Source organism: Typopeltis vanoorti, chromosome 7 (genome assembly GCF_054136105.1).
Source record: "Typopeltis vanoorti isolate ZY-2024b chromosome 7, IOZ_Tvanoo_1.0, whole genome shotgun sequence".
In the NCBI taxonomy this organism is placed as follows: Eukaryota; Metazoa; Arthropoda; class Arachnida; order Uropygi; family Thelyphonidae; genus Typopeltis; species Typopeltis vanoorti.
In genome coordinates, this window is record NC_143555.1 from 68,893,884 (window position 1) to 68,909,146 (window position 15,263).

General features: G+C 35.1%; 1 protein-coding gene across 1 annotated transcript in view; it reads right to left on the reverse strand.

The window, feature by feature from the left end:
* Window positions 1-15,263, reverse strand: part of mus312 (mutagen-sensitive 312) — a 575,442-nt gene that overhangs the window by 29,706 nt on the left and 530,473 nt on the right. Inside the window, exon 21 of the mRNA XM_090395332.1 lies at window positions 12,985-13,074. Coding sequence (XP_090251458.1) covers window positions 12,985-13,074 — 90 coding nt within the window. The remainder of the gene's footprint in view (window positions 1-12,984; window positions 13,075-15,263) is intronic.

Consider the following 15,263-nt stretch of genomic DNA (forward strand, 5'->3'; position numbering starts at 1 on the left):
TGACTGCAGCCTGTGTGTTCATGGGGCTGGTTTGCCTGCTTGCAAGATGAAAAACCCCAGATAAACTGGGGGAAGGAAAAACCCTGCTGCCCATGCCCAAGACCAAGACTGGCTAACTTGGCTATGACTGAGGAAAATCCTTAAGCTCCTCAGGTCGTCGACGGGAATCGAACCTAGGACACTCCTTCCCCAGTATATGGTTGCAAAGTGCATAGCCACTAGGCCAACCGTGCAGACAGTTTATAATAACCTTAATCAATATTAGATTACTTTTCATTTAAGATAAAGACATCAAAGTTCTCTTTAGATGCTAAAGTTCACAGAGGATATGATATAAATGACACAAATATACAATGGCTATATGAACAAAGAATTAATCAATTTAGATAAAATAAAATGAAGAAATAGAAATAGAATGATACTAAATACAGCAGTAAATGAAAGCTTAGGAAAGACTAAAAAATTCAATAAAAAGAAAAAAAACTGAAGATATGGGATGATACAATCAAAGAAATAATCAAAATGAAAAAAGAAGCATATCATAAATAGTTAAGCAGTAAAATATTAGAAGATGAAATAGAATATAAAAGAATAAGAACCATAGCTAAAAGAGAAGTCAGAAAAAGACATACAGAATAATGGAACAAATTTGTTTCTAATTTAGAACATGATTTATATAAAATAAGATCCAATGTATATAAGATTTTGAAACATTTAAGTGCAGATACTAAAGAAAATTAAACACCAAATTGAAATTAGAAGAATTTCTCAATTTCTATACAGATTGTGGACAGATAAATATTTTAAAAAAAGATAACTGGCAAACATTTAATGAAAATGAAATAACTAAAGAAGAATTAGAAATCAGCCTGAAAGAAACAAGAAATGGAAAATCACTGGAGTAGATAAGTTAGGTTCAGAATTATATAAATATACAGGAATAAGGTTCAAAGAAAGACTTCTATTATTTTTAAATAAAATCTATTCAACAAGTAACCCACCAATAGAATAGAAAAAAGCAATTGTGATCCCCATCTTTAAAAAAAGGTAGCAGAGATGACCATAAAAATTATAGAGGTATAAGTATTCTAAATAAGGCCTGTGTAGCTCAGTGGAAGTGGCACTTGCGTCCTCTGCGCTTGGCCGCTTGAAGTTAGACCTAAGTTCTAGTCTAGTTTAGAAAAAGTTCCTCCAGTCAGCGACTGGAGGAACTTTTTCTAAGCCTATCTTCGACCGGTTCCCGAGTTAGTCGATCTCTGGCACAGGCAAGCGGGTTTTTCGTCCCGTAAACTCAAGAAAATCGACCATAGTACCCACATTATTTCAGACAGTGACATATCTTGTTAGGGTTAGGTACCAAGAGATGGCAGCACTTGTTTGCTAGCCTCTTCATCGGCGGCTGCTATAATTAGTGATAGACATGGGCAAGCTATCTCTGATTGGCTACCGGTGGAGATTGAACTGCCCACTCAGTCTCCAAAAGCTAGATAGGGTATAAAGGCCTCGCCTACTCCCTATTAGGGAATAAAAGGCGTTAGTTGATTTTTTAAAAAAGTATTCTAAATTCCTGTTACAAAATATATAGCAGAATTTAAAATAACAAACATTTTAAAACAGCCTGAAAACTTTATTTTAGAAGTACAGAATGGATTTAGAAAAGGATGATCATGTATAGACCTCCTGGCCTTTTGCCTAAAATTAATAATAGAGAAAAGAAAAGAATACAATTTAGAAACACATATTATATTTATTAACTTTGAAAAAGCATTTGACAAAGTTGCAAGAAGCATTATATTTAACATATTAAAAGAAAGACAAATATTGCTTGGAAATATAAAACCAAAGGGACACTGATCAAAGAGGACGACCCAGGAGGAGATTAAAAAATTTTAAATTTTAAAAAAAGATTTAAACCCTTGAAAATGTTACAGGCAAACAATTGCCTAATATGGGAAGCCAAGAGGAAGAAGAAGAAAGAAAGACAAATACAAATAATCTAAAAGCTATCATAAGTATATATAAAAATAATCAAACGCAAATAAGATTAAATTATGAACTATCATGTATGAGAGAGATAAACCAAGGAGTCTGACAGGGATGTTCCCTTTCAGCAACTCTGTTTTTTTTAATATTTATCTAAATGAAATAATAATAAAATGGAATAAAAATTTCCATCAAGGTATTAAACTTTCTCCTACCGTGAACTTAAACACACACTCCTTTTTGCTGATGACCAAATAATAATTACAAATTCTGAAGATAATTTAGAGAAAGATATTTTAAATTTAAATGAGAAAGCCAAAGATTATGGAATGATAATATCAAAAACAATGACTTTTAAAGGACAAGATCCAGTAAGAACTAAAATAGTAATAGATAGCAAGATTTTAGAACAGGTGAATTCATTTAACTATCTAGGACATATGATTACATATGAAAATGAAAAAGATATAAACATAAAAGCTGTGAAATATTTAAAAATAACAGGATGTAATTAACTCTATATTTAAACCTAACCTAGTTCAAAAACAAACAGACTAAAAGTATACAATACATTAACCAGTCCTACTGTATAGACGTGAATTGTATGGAAAAAATAAAATAATTTATTATTAATAAATTCATAATAAACATGGTTAAAAATCCACATCTTAACAAATTATTCATTTATTTTCTTCTTTTATGGCATTGACTAATAATGCCACACAAGAATAAAAATAAAATAAACGAATAATTTATTAAGATGTGGATTTAGATTTTTTGCAAGATTACAAATCAGCAACCTCAAAAATACTTGTCACAAATGTATAAGGCATTCACGATCAAGCAGATGTATAAACTGTAAGAGTTAAAAAAAGAATTGGCATCCTATCATGGTGCCGTCCTAGGACTGAAGACAGTCTTAAAACTTGCGCCTTTCAATTCATAATTTTAAATTAATGCAGCCCTACTTGTTAAAATTTAGATAATGATTGACTGATTTGTGGATTTATGGCACAAAGACAGCAAAGGTGATACTACACCATGATAGGTTACAGCAGTACACAGCATGTACAAGGGTAGTCTGTAAAGTTCTTGGCCTCGACCTACATGGCAACACTATCGGAATGATTTTTTTTTTTAAAGTTGGTACATCTGTCATACATCCATATGAAATTACGAGTCATTCTATCAAGTAGTTTGTTTTATACAGCTGTCTGAAGCAAACGTGTTGTCTGCATCCCTTGAAATGGATAAAATCGAGTATCGTGCAGTTATAAAATTCTTTGTAAAAGAAGGCTTAATGCAGAAAAAAATTCATTCAAAGTTCATAAAAATTTATGGGCACTTTTCTCCTTCGTTTTTGACAATTAAGAAATGGGCTGCCGAGTTTAAACACGGTTATACCAGTCTTGAAGATGATCCACGTAAAGGACATCCAAAAAGTGTAACAACACCAGAAATCACTGATCAGTGCACGATATGATATTGGATGATGGCAAATCAAAGTGCATGAAATTGCTAAGACTATAGGCATTTCAAAAGAATGTAGGATATATTTTGCATGAAGAATGCTTTGCAAATGAAAAAGATAGGTGCCGCACTTTCACAGCAGATCAAAAACACACTCGCACATCTCTGAACAGTGCATTTTTAACAAGAACAAAACTGATTTTGTGCATCAATTTATTACTATGGATGAGAGTTGGCTTCACCATTACACACCAGAATCCAAACAGCAGTCAAAACAGTGGACAGAAGCCAGTTGTTCAGTGCCAAAGAAGACAAAATCGGTTCCATTAGCACGAAAGGTCATGACATCGGTGTTTTGGTGGTGCTAAAGCTATTTTGTTTATCAATTATCTTGAAAAGGGTAAAACAATAATCAGGGAATATTATTCCAATCTTTGAACCAGATTAGACGAAAAAATTGGTGAGAAAAGACCTGGTTTGCAGAAGAAAAAAATTTTTTCATCAGGATGATGCCCCTGCACACAAAGGTGTTTTGGCAATGGGAAAATTAAGGGATCTGCACTATGAATTGTTGGAACATCAATGGAGCATCACTGGAATAAACGTATTGGTCTTAAGGGAGATTATGTTGAAAAATAAAAATAATTTTGAAATTATAAATTCATTGTTAGGCTGAGAACTTTTAAGACCACCCTCGTACAAAGTGTTAAATGTCTGCATAGTAGAGATATTGATAAATAGTTATGTACAAAAAAAAAAAAAAAAAAGGAGTATCTATATATTAAAGGTATTAAAAAACAGTTATGTATACAAGATATATTAATATACAGTTATAAGAAGATAAATGAGTAAATAAAATGTATGTACAAGGCTTAATATCTACAATGTGGTATCTACATACAAACAAATTTATAATCAAATGTGTTTGCATAAATTAATTCTTTGTAGAAATTTAAAAACATCATGCAATTTGTCTGAGTCTGTTATAATCTGCACGAGTGTATAGAGGTTCAGCCAGATAAGTAAAAATGCCATTTCTCTCTCGTGAAATTCTAGCACTCTACCAGAATATGACTAATGGTGAGGCTAGCATTGCATTTTGCACATATAGGTGAGTCATCAGCCCTGAATAAATAAGAACGTGTAAGATGACCATGACCAATGCAGAGCCTAGCAAGAACAACTTCAAAATAATGCAATTTTTCAGTGCTTCCCGTCGGGTGTACTGCCTTTGATTTTATAAACTGTGTAGTCAGTATACGGTACTGTCAAACAGAATGTCAATCAAAATCAAAAAAGTATGAGATGATATAGCAGCTGTATATGCGATATTATTTCCCTTAATTCCAGTGTGGCTGGGAATCCAACACAACCAAACATCAAAATTAAGGGACTTTATTTTGTACAAAAGTTGTAACATCTCACCAAGCATTGGATGTAGATTATACACTGGAGAGGAGAAAATCTGTAAAGAACTCTAAAGGCGTTTTCTTTTATATGCACAAGTGTGAGCTGAATGGCACGCAACTATGCTGCATAATTACTGAGATCTGGTTAGAGATAATAATGTTAGGAAACATAGTAGCACAGCCAACATAGATCTCTGATTTTGAACCATCAGCACACGTCAGCAAGAAATCAGAGCGGGCTGATCTGTGTGTGTGTGTATTAAACAATTGAAGGTAGACAGATGATGGAGTATGAGACTTCTGTAGTTGACAAAGTAAGAGGTGCAGGCTTGCCATGGAGGAATGCTGTTTTGTTGTGCAGGTAATGATGTCAATGTTCATGCCAATAGTTTCCATAGCCTGTGTAATGTGCATACCAAAAGGATGAATGGCAATCTGACGTGTGTGATATTGAACCTCCCAATGTGGAGAAAAGAGACTAGTCTGTGGAAGATAATCTGGAAGGGACTTTATTTTAGGGCAAAATTAAGAGACAAAAGTTTTCACCTATCATTTGATTCAACATAAAGGCTGATGTGCGAAAAAGTTCTGGTAGCTAATCGGATACCCTGATGATGGATCGGGCTCAACTGCCAGAGCATGCTCTCCCTTGCATAACTGTAAACCTGAGACCCATAATCAAGCTTTGAAAGTACAAGTGTATGATAAACACAGAGCAAGGAACATTGATCAGTGTTCCCATTCTGTAGAGGATAGAGTGTAGTGGATATCCAATGCTTTTCTGCACTTTTCCAGAAGTTGACAAATGTGTGTAAAGAATATTAGCTTTCTGTCAAAGATGAGTCGAGAAACTTGGCCTTGAGAACTATTAGGAGAATAATTTGTCCCATTCTTTAATCAGTATCAGGATGAAAAGTGCATTTCCAGCAGAAGGGTAAGCAGAGAGATTTTCTGCAGAAAACCTGAACCCACGACAGGCCCATGAAGAGACATGATCAACTACTTGTTGAAGTTGTCTTTCGATGACTCTCATACTGCATGAGTGACAGCAAATTGTGAAATCATCAACATAAAGGCAATTGCTTATTGTGTGTGTGTGTGGGGGGGGGGGGAAGCTGTTCAGTAATTGCACTTTAATAGTGAAGAGGGTCACACTCAAGACAGAGCCTTGAGGAACTCCTTCTTCTTGATGATGTGCTTCCCATATGGACTTGAAGGACTCGGCTGGATAGAAAGTTTTTAATAAAAATAGGAAGGTGTCCCCTCAAACCAAGATTAAATAGGTCTTTTAATATGCCATCTTGGAGCAGAGCTACTGTGACCAAGCGGATCTCCAGGTGGCGGATAGGGGGAATGGCCATCAAAAATAGTGGTTGGCTGCAAATACCCAATAAGCAGTCCGGACCAAAGCGGGCATGTCTGGGAGGCCCTAAGATGGTAGCCCCATCACCAGACTAGGTGTGGATGGTAGGTAACCAGCCCAGCTGACAAATTCTTTTACTCAGAAATTTCAAAGAAATAAAAACCGGATAATGAAACGGAAGTAGAAAAAAGGACTATGAACTGGATATTGTTATTTATGGTGTTTTCTCCTTGATCAGAATAGTAAACATAAGAGACATCAATCACAAGGTCGAAGAAATACAAAAAGCTCTAACAGAAATGAAGACAGAAATAGCAGTAATTTCAGAAACAAAGAAAAAAATTCAAAGGCTCTACAGAACTTCAGGACTACAGTTTAATATACAGTGGCATACCCAATGAAAAACGAGCAGCTGCAGGTATAGCCATCATGATCAGTAATAAATGGAAAGACAAAATTGAATCATATAATTGGATCTCTGAAAGAATAATAACAGCTAGACTTAAATAAGAAATTTATTACAATCATAGGAATATATGCACCCGAAGAAGGAAAAAAAATCTGAAACAGAAGAATTCTATAAAAACCTCCAAAACATAATTCAGAACACTAATAAACAAGATTACTTAATCATTGCAGGCGATTTTAATGCTAGAATTGGATCAAATACATTTAAAGATTTAATAGGTAATCAAGGAAAAAACACCATAAATAACAATGGAAGAAAACGCAAGGAATTTGTGGCCTATAATAGTTTGAAAATTACCAACAGCTTCTTTAAACATAAAGATATACATAAATATACATGAGAAGCCAGAGGATATAAAAGCATCATTGACTATATAATAGTGGGTGAAAAACTAAAGAAACTGGTAGGAAATTGCAGAGTATAAAGAGGATGCAATATTGACTCACTATTTATTAATCAGTACTATTAAGATCCCAAACCAGAGAAATAGAAACAATACAAGAACACAAAAACAAAAACAGGAGCAATTTAAGATAGAACTGTTACAGCAAGATAGAATCAGAGAACTATATCAAAGACTTACAAATCATACAAAGAAAATAAAAGAAGATACAGATATAGAAAATGAATGGCAAAACATTAAACAAATAGTAAAACAAGCAGCATATGAAGCCACAGGAACAAAACTGCAAAGAAAGAGGAAAGGATTAAGAACGTGGAACCCAGAAATAGAATCTTTAATAGGAAAGAGAAAACAAATCCACCTTAAATGGTTAAACGACAGAACCATAGGAAATGAAATAGAATATAAAAGAATCAGAGCTATAACAAGAAGAGAAACCAGGAAAATCAGAAGACAAGACTGGGAAAAATTTGTATCAAGATTAGAGAATGACATAAATGGACCTCAACTAAAGAGCTATAAAATCATTAAAAAAATGACTCAAGAAACAAAGGATCATCTATAATTAGAAGGCCCCTTCACAAAAGAATGGACAAATCACTACACCCAGCTTCTAAACAATAGTGATCAAATTGAAATAAAACAAGTAATAAGTCAAGAAACAAATGAAGAAACAATACAGTTAAATGATCTAAAGAAAATACTGGAAAAACTAAAAAATAGGAAAGCTACAGGAGAAGATGGAATAAATTCAGAACTATACAAATACAGCTATAAACCATTTCAATTATGATTAATTAAATTTCTAAACAGAATATGGGAAGAAGGAAACATCCCACAAGAATGGAAGACAGCAATGGTCATAAACATATTTAAAAAAAAAATAGAAAAGATTATGGAAACTACAAAAGAATATCCTTATTAAATATATGCTATAAAATATATCTAGATATATTTAAAAGTAAATTAACACCATGGGCTGAGGAAATTATTGGAGAAGAACAATGCGGCTTTAGGAAGGGAAGATTCTGCACAGATCCCACATTTACACTCAAACAAATTATAGAAAAAAGAATAGAATTTAACCTGCCAACATATATGGCCTTTCTAGATTATGAGAAAGCATATGATCAAATCAACAGAAAATTAATCAATATACTGTATGAATTGAAAGTTTCACCTCAAACCACAAAAGCAACAGCAAATATAATGGAAGAAAGCTATATTAAAATTAAAATTAATAATGAAACCAATAGAGATCTCATTCAAGGAAGTGGATTATCACCAATACTCTTCAATATATATATACACACACTAGGGAGGCTATGCCTCTAGTATACGTCCGGAACATGGGGGGTTTGGGCGACTATCCCCCCCACGTGTTCAGGAGTGGTAGACCGGTTCTCCTTGAATTATGAAGACTTGAAAGGGAGTTCTTCCCCCTGGCACCCCCCCCTCCGAGTTCCAGACTGGTAGGCCGGTTCTCCTTGAATTCTGATGACTCAAAAGGGGGGTTCCACCCCGGTGCCTACAGCGCCCAATTCCCCCTGAGTTCCGGACTGGTAGGTCGGTTCTCCTTGAATTCTGATGACTCGAAAGGGGATTCCGGGCCCCCCCCCTAAAAATTTACCACTGCAGATATGTCTCCCTTCCCATTACAATTGTTTCCAATGTCCTGTTCCTTGAGAAGTATTTTTATACTTTGAAGATTCTGGTTTAAAATCCTGTAAAATGGCCAGACTAACTGGAAGCACATTTTCCTCCTCTTCATTCTCTAGTATTACTGTACATGAATGAAGACCTAATTCTGTAAAACTGTTGACAGAGTGTAGATATACGAGTCAAAAAATACTATTAAGGACTTCAGGCACTATGATTAACAATACTGGTTTAAAACACAAGAAGTTTAGAGGATAATGGTCAGCATTATCACTTGTAGGATAAATGCCTCCACTATCGCACCTGTAAGCAGATGAACATAGGGATCCTATTCTCTAAGTTGCAGTGCTCATGGTTCTGTAAGGAAGCACATACTGGTCAGTGCATACACCCAACAAGTTATTCTGTTACAATTGTGGTACTGTATCAGATGTTCAGGAATAATAGGTAATACTTCACTCTTGATTTCATTCAGTGGTGTATAGGTTTGTGATTAAATATTAATTTAATGTTAGAACTACAAAGAATTCCATAAATTAAGGAATAAAGAGAAAAATCATAATTAACTCAAAAACTGTGTAACAAATTTTTATGCAATTGGTGAAAAGCAGTATGATATGAGATGTGAAAGAAACGCCCACAAAAATTGTAAATAAAAATATAATTCAGGAACAAATGGGTATATGAAGACAACAATCAAAAACAAGAAGCCAAAATGAGATTGTCAAAGTGCCTCTAAGAGAAGTGGTCATCACTTGCAGCAATACGGTGCTCATGATGTTTCATACTGTTTATGATAGTATCCAGGAGCTCAGTTGGTAATGGCAACCACTGCTCTGTAAATCTCTCCTAAGTCCCTCAAAGTTTTGGGGTGTAGATATTGTAGGTTGATACTAGCAACACATATACCTAGAGCAGCATTTCCCAAATTTTTCCTACAACGGAACACTTCACAAATTCCTGAAATTTTAATGAAACACCTTGGTTAGAGTTGCAGCATTTAAAACCATTCCAGCCTCATATTAATATTAATTTTGATAATTTTTCACGGAACACTCATTCACTTTCTGTGGAACACAATTTGGGAAACCCTGACCTAGAGCATCCCATTCGTGATCAATAGGATAAAGGTCAGGAGACCTGGCTGACCAGCATTATCACTTGTAGGATAAATGTCTCCCCTATCGTACCTATATCCACATACAAGTGCAGATGAACATAGGGATCCTATTCTCTAAGTTGCAGTGTTCACGTGTTCTGCAAGAAAGCACATACAGGTCAGTACCATTCCAGACACCAGGATGAGATCAGAAAAATACTGTCCAAATTAGACACAAAAAAATCTCCTGGTCCCGATGGCATTCCCCCAATTGTTCTGAAAGTTTACGCTCCAGAACTGATCCCTATCCTATGTCATCTATATATACTCTCCTACTCCACTGGAATCTATCCCACAAACTGGAAATTGGCCTATATTCAACCCATCCCCAAGAAGGGTGACAGTCACTGCCATCCAATTACCGTCCTATCTCGCTTACCTCAGTCCTATCGAAGGTAATGAAAAAAATCATCAATTCCCAACTCCTACACTATCTTGAAGACACTCACCAAATAAATGACTGCCAGTATGGATTCTGCCACTGCCAATCAACAGGAGATCTACTCACACATGTCACACATCACTGGACGAAGGCTATGGAGAGGTTTGGCGAATCTCAAGTGGTTGCACTAGATATCTCCAAAGCCTTTGACCAGGTTTGGCACAAAGGCCTACTAGGCAAACTACCATCATTTGGTCTAACCCCCAGGGCTTCTGTAGGTGGATCGCCAGTTTTCTGTCTGGACACATACTCTGTGTGATGGTGGATGGCTCCCTATCCTCTCACCACTTAATGCTGGGGTCCCACAAGGTTCTGTCCTCTCACCAACCCTCTTCCTGCTATATATCAATGATCTACTGCAATTGACCTCCAACCCAATACACAGTTTTGCAGATGACAGTGCACTACACTCTTCGCTTGCATTTAATAAGCCTTACCTTACACAACTCACCTCAACCTACAGAACATCGACCACTGTGACCCTCAACTCCGATTTCCAAGCCATCCTCCAATGGGGTTCAGATAACCTCATAAATTTCAATGCCAATAAAACCCAGTTCTGTACTATTTCCCATAAAAAAGAACCATTTTTTCCCAATATCCTTTTTAATGACACCCAAATCTCCAGACAATTTGAGATCTCACTCCTTGGAATCACCCTCACATCAAACCTCTCCTGGCATAAACATATCTCAAACATTGCATCCTCATCCTCAAAAAAACTAGGAGTTCTTTTTTCGCCAAGACGTTACTTCACCCCCGAACAGCTATTAACATTATACAAGTCACAAATCCGCCCACCTATTGAATACTACTCTCACATATGGGGTGAGGCCCCTAAAAAGCCTTTCCAAATGCTCGACTCAATACAGAGGAGAGCAATTAGACTTATCAATGATCCATCCCTTAACCAACTCCCACCCCCTTTCACACAGACATATGGTCTCTGCAAGTATGTATATTCTACAAATATTTCCACGGGAAATGCTCATCGGAAATATCATCAATAATTTCTCTGCTCAGTACTAAACTCATTGGAACATGTACAGCTGCTGCACAACATCCCTTCACAGTTCACCTAGAAACAAACAGAACAAGTTTCTTTTCCTCTTCCTTTATCCCTGCAATTGCTGCACTGTGGAACAGTCTCCCACCTGCTGTGTTTCCCAAGGAATACAATTTAAAGTCATTCAAATCAAATAAACAAATTCCTCCTTTCCCAACCCACCACCCATACACGGTACTAATGTACTATAGGTTGACCAACCAACCTCCTGTGTATGGGGCTCAACATTAAAAAAAAAAAAAAAAAAAAAAGCATACACCCAACAAGATGCTTACCCAAACCATCATATTACCTCCACCATAAGTGTTCCTGGTTCTCTCTTGATCAGAGCACACCTGCACTTTGTAGTGCAAATCAGGACTCCTCTATAAGCAATAATGATGCCCATTGGTCTTAGGTCCAGTTGATGCAGAGCCTGCAGGGGGGGGGGGATTTTTCAAACTTTCTCTCTTGTAGCCTGGGGGACAGGGGTATGCAGACTACGAGTCGCCTAGTATACAGGCACCTTTGTAAAGCCTTCTGTGCAGGGTAGAAGCAGATACCGATGTTCCTGTTCCTGACAGGAGATCATATCGTAGCTGATTCAAGGTAGCACTCCTATTTTGACAAGCATATAATGAGATCAGTTATCCACTTGTAGTTGTATTTTATGCTGTGGTTCTTTTGCATATACTGCTGACAGTGCCACTCATTTGTATATGATAACCAGATTTGGCATTACTTTTTACATGATATACCTTTTGTATGTCCCCCCAGAGTTATCACAATTTTTCTTTTCCTCAATTTAGAAACCAGTGTAAAATAGGTGCATTCATGATAATAAAATTTCTTTTTAAATTGTTTAGTTTATTTCATGACATTTATCTTTGTAATTTCCCATGTGTTAGTCTCAAGAACTAGTTATGGCTGAAGAAATAAAGGCTGTGAGGTTAATATATTAGGTCTGTTAACTGTGTTCTCTGTCCAGTTGATTGCCTGTTTTGCAAGATGGAAAAAAAAACAAAAATAAATAAATAAAGCTTGCAGCCTTCAGGTGGAATTTGAACTAAGGTTTATCCAACCAAAGAACAATGTTGTTACCAAATGAGTTACAGAGGCAATTAAATTTAACAACTTTGGCATTATTTATTTATTTATATTTTTGCTCCAAAATTTTACAGATTTTTACATCCTTCTTTGTATATGCCTAATTTACATCAATCACTATGTTCTATAAAAAGCTCCATGAATATAATGCATGTTTGTACTTTCAGCTAAATGAAAGAAAATAACAATCTGTGTTTTTGATGATGCTTGACTTTATATTATTCCTGTATGCTGATATATCTTTAACCTCATGTATTCTGCATCTTTATATAAAGAAATTATTCAGTCATGCTTTGATTGTGCAATGTACTATGTTTTAAAAGTGGAAAAGAAAAAAAAAAGACAAAATATTCAATATAATTTGTGCTGAAAATTTTCTATAATGCAGTATTTCAATTCAAGGATTGTTTACAATAAAAATTAAAATAATAACTGAAGTGCCACTTTAAAAAAGAAATCCACTAATGGAACTTACTTCATTATGCAAGAAATTCATGAGCTTTTGTTGAGATATTTTTATTCCTGTATCTTTTAGTTCTTGGTGAATATTCTGAAGATTTAATGGCTAAAACAATACAAAAGAATAAATAATACATAGGAACAAGCATCAAAAGTTCATTGTTTATCATGGATAATAAATACTATATACTATATTATATTCCTATTAGGACTAAAGCCTCATACTTATAAATAAATGTAACATCTTGTACATGGATTTTTCTGAAACAAAGGTCTCAAAATATTCTACAAACAGATATTATGGTCTCAAATGAAATATTGCATTATGTATTTAGATATCTCTGCATCTAAATACAAATGTGGTATTGTAAAAATAGTCATAATTTAAAATTCTGAATATTTTTACCAGGAGCATGCCTATGCATGCCCCTGGTAAAAATGTTCGTGCACAGGCACTGTGGAACTGCAGCGTCACCAATTTTTCTCGATATATAAATATATTTATTAATTTATTTATATTTGAGTGTAATATTTAATTTGATCATCAACAATCCTATACAATTCTCTTATTTTGTATAAAAACTAATAAAAATCCATCTTGTAGCACTTAGTAGCACTGTGTTTACCACAGTGTCATATTGCTACACGAGCAAGCATATGCACATCATAGTGAAATGCGAGCTATTAGTGTAATGTAGCACTGTCCATCACGCAGTTCCACTGTGGTTTATATGCAGTTTACACCAGTAGTAGACTATTCGTAGGGCTTACTCCGTCTCTTTAAATATTTGGACATTACAATTAATGACAACATTTGTTATAGTTTTTATTTTTAGAACATTTTTGGGATTATTGACAATTATGACCTCAGAATTTTTAAGTAATTTCGAATTATACTAAACTATATAATTTTATTGATAATAAACAATATTTTTTCATGAAACAAAACAAGAAGAATATATTTTATTTTTAAGTATTAGTTTCAATATTTTTTCATGTTTAATTTTTTTTTTTAAATTTTAACCATAATTTTGATATTTTATCCAAACCCCTATAATACTTACAGTGTGTATGTATGTTTCGAAAGTTGCAACACTCCCACGATTTCAAACCATGAGCTGCCACTGATTTATTCAAATTGTTTATGTTAGTACATTATTAGTTTTGGTTTCATAACATGCATTGTTGGCACTTGCGATGTGCCGTTATTGATGTTATTTTGTCAAAATGAAATGTGAAGCATTTAAAAAAATGTATGTACTTACTGAATTTGGATAGTTGTGTTACTTTCAGAAATTTTATTGTGGTTTAAAATTATTAAGTGCTGTGTTTGATGGGATGATGGTGCTGGAGCATCGCTGGAATAAATGTCTTAAGTGAGATTATGTTGAAAAATAAAAAAAAAATTGAAATTATAATTTTTTTTTTTTTTTTTTTCATTAATAGGCTGAGAACTTTTCAGACTACCCTCGTATATGGGTACTATGAGATCTCTACTCCAATCATCTGGAATTCGTCCCTCAGTCAGTCTCTCTGAACTATGCAGTGCAGCTACTGTAAGACTTTTATACCTCCATACGTGAGCTTTTCTGGTTGAATTGAGTAAGCTGTGCTGGAAAAGAAAATGTTATGGAGGAGGTACAAGACAGTTGGTGGTGATCGGATCCATGAAGAATATAAAGTGCAGGCTAGAAAGGTGACGAGCATGGTAAAGAAAGAAAAGGTGCAGTATGAGAGGAAAATGGCTGGTCAAAGGAATTTTAACAAGCAAGAGGAAAAACAATTATGGCAGATTAACGTTGGTGGATAGTCATGGCAGCAGACTAACAGCTGCAAAGGATATAGCAGAATTATTGAATGAGCACTTTATCAGCGTATATTATACATAGAAGAGAGGCAAGTATTAGGAGAATTGGAAGTGAAGGAAACAGAGGTGTATCAGATGTGAATAAGGAATGTGCACCACAGAAGAGAGGCAAGTATTAGGAGAATTGGAAGCAAAGGAAACAGAGGTGTATCGGATGTGAATAAGGCTGTGGGAATCGATTACGTATCACAACGTATTCTTAAGGAATGTGCACCACAGTTGGTTATGCCCTTGCCCTGGTTATTTAATGAAAGTCTTGCAGTGGGTAGGGTTCCTAAGGAGTGGAAAGGCAAAATAGTACCAGTCCACAAGCATGGTTCTAAGACAGAAGTCTCCAACTATACGCCAGTCTGTATAACTGCAGTTGTGGTCAAGGTGTTGGAGAGATTTGTAAGGAATAGAATACAGAATTGGGTTGATGGACATAG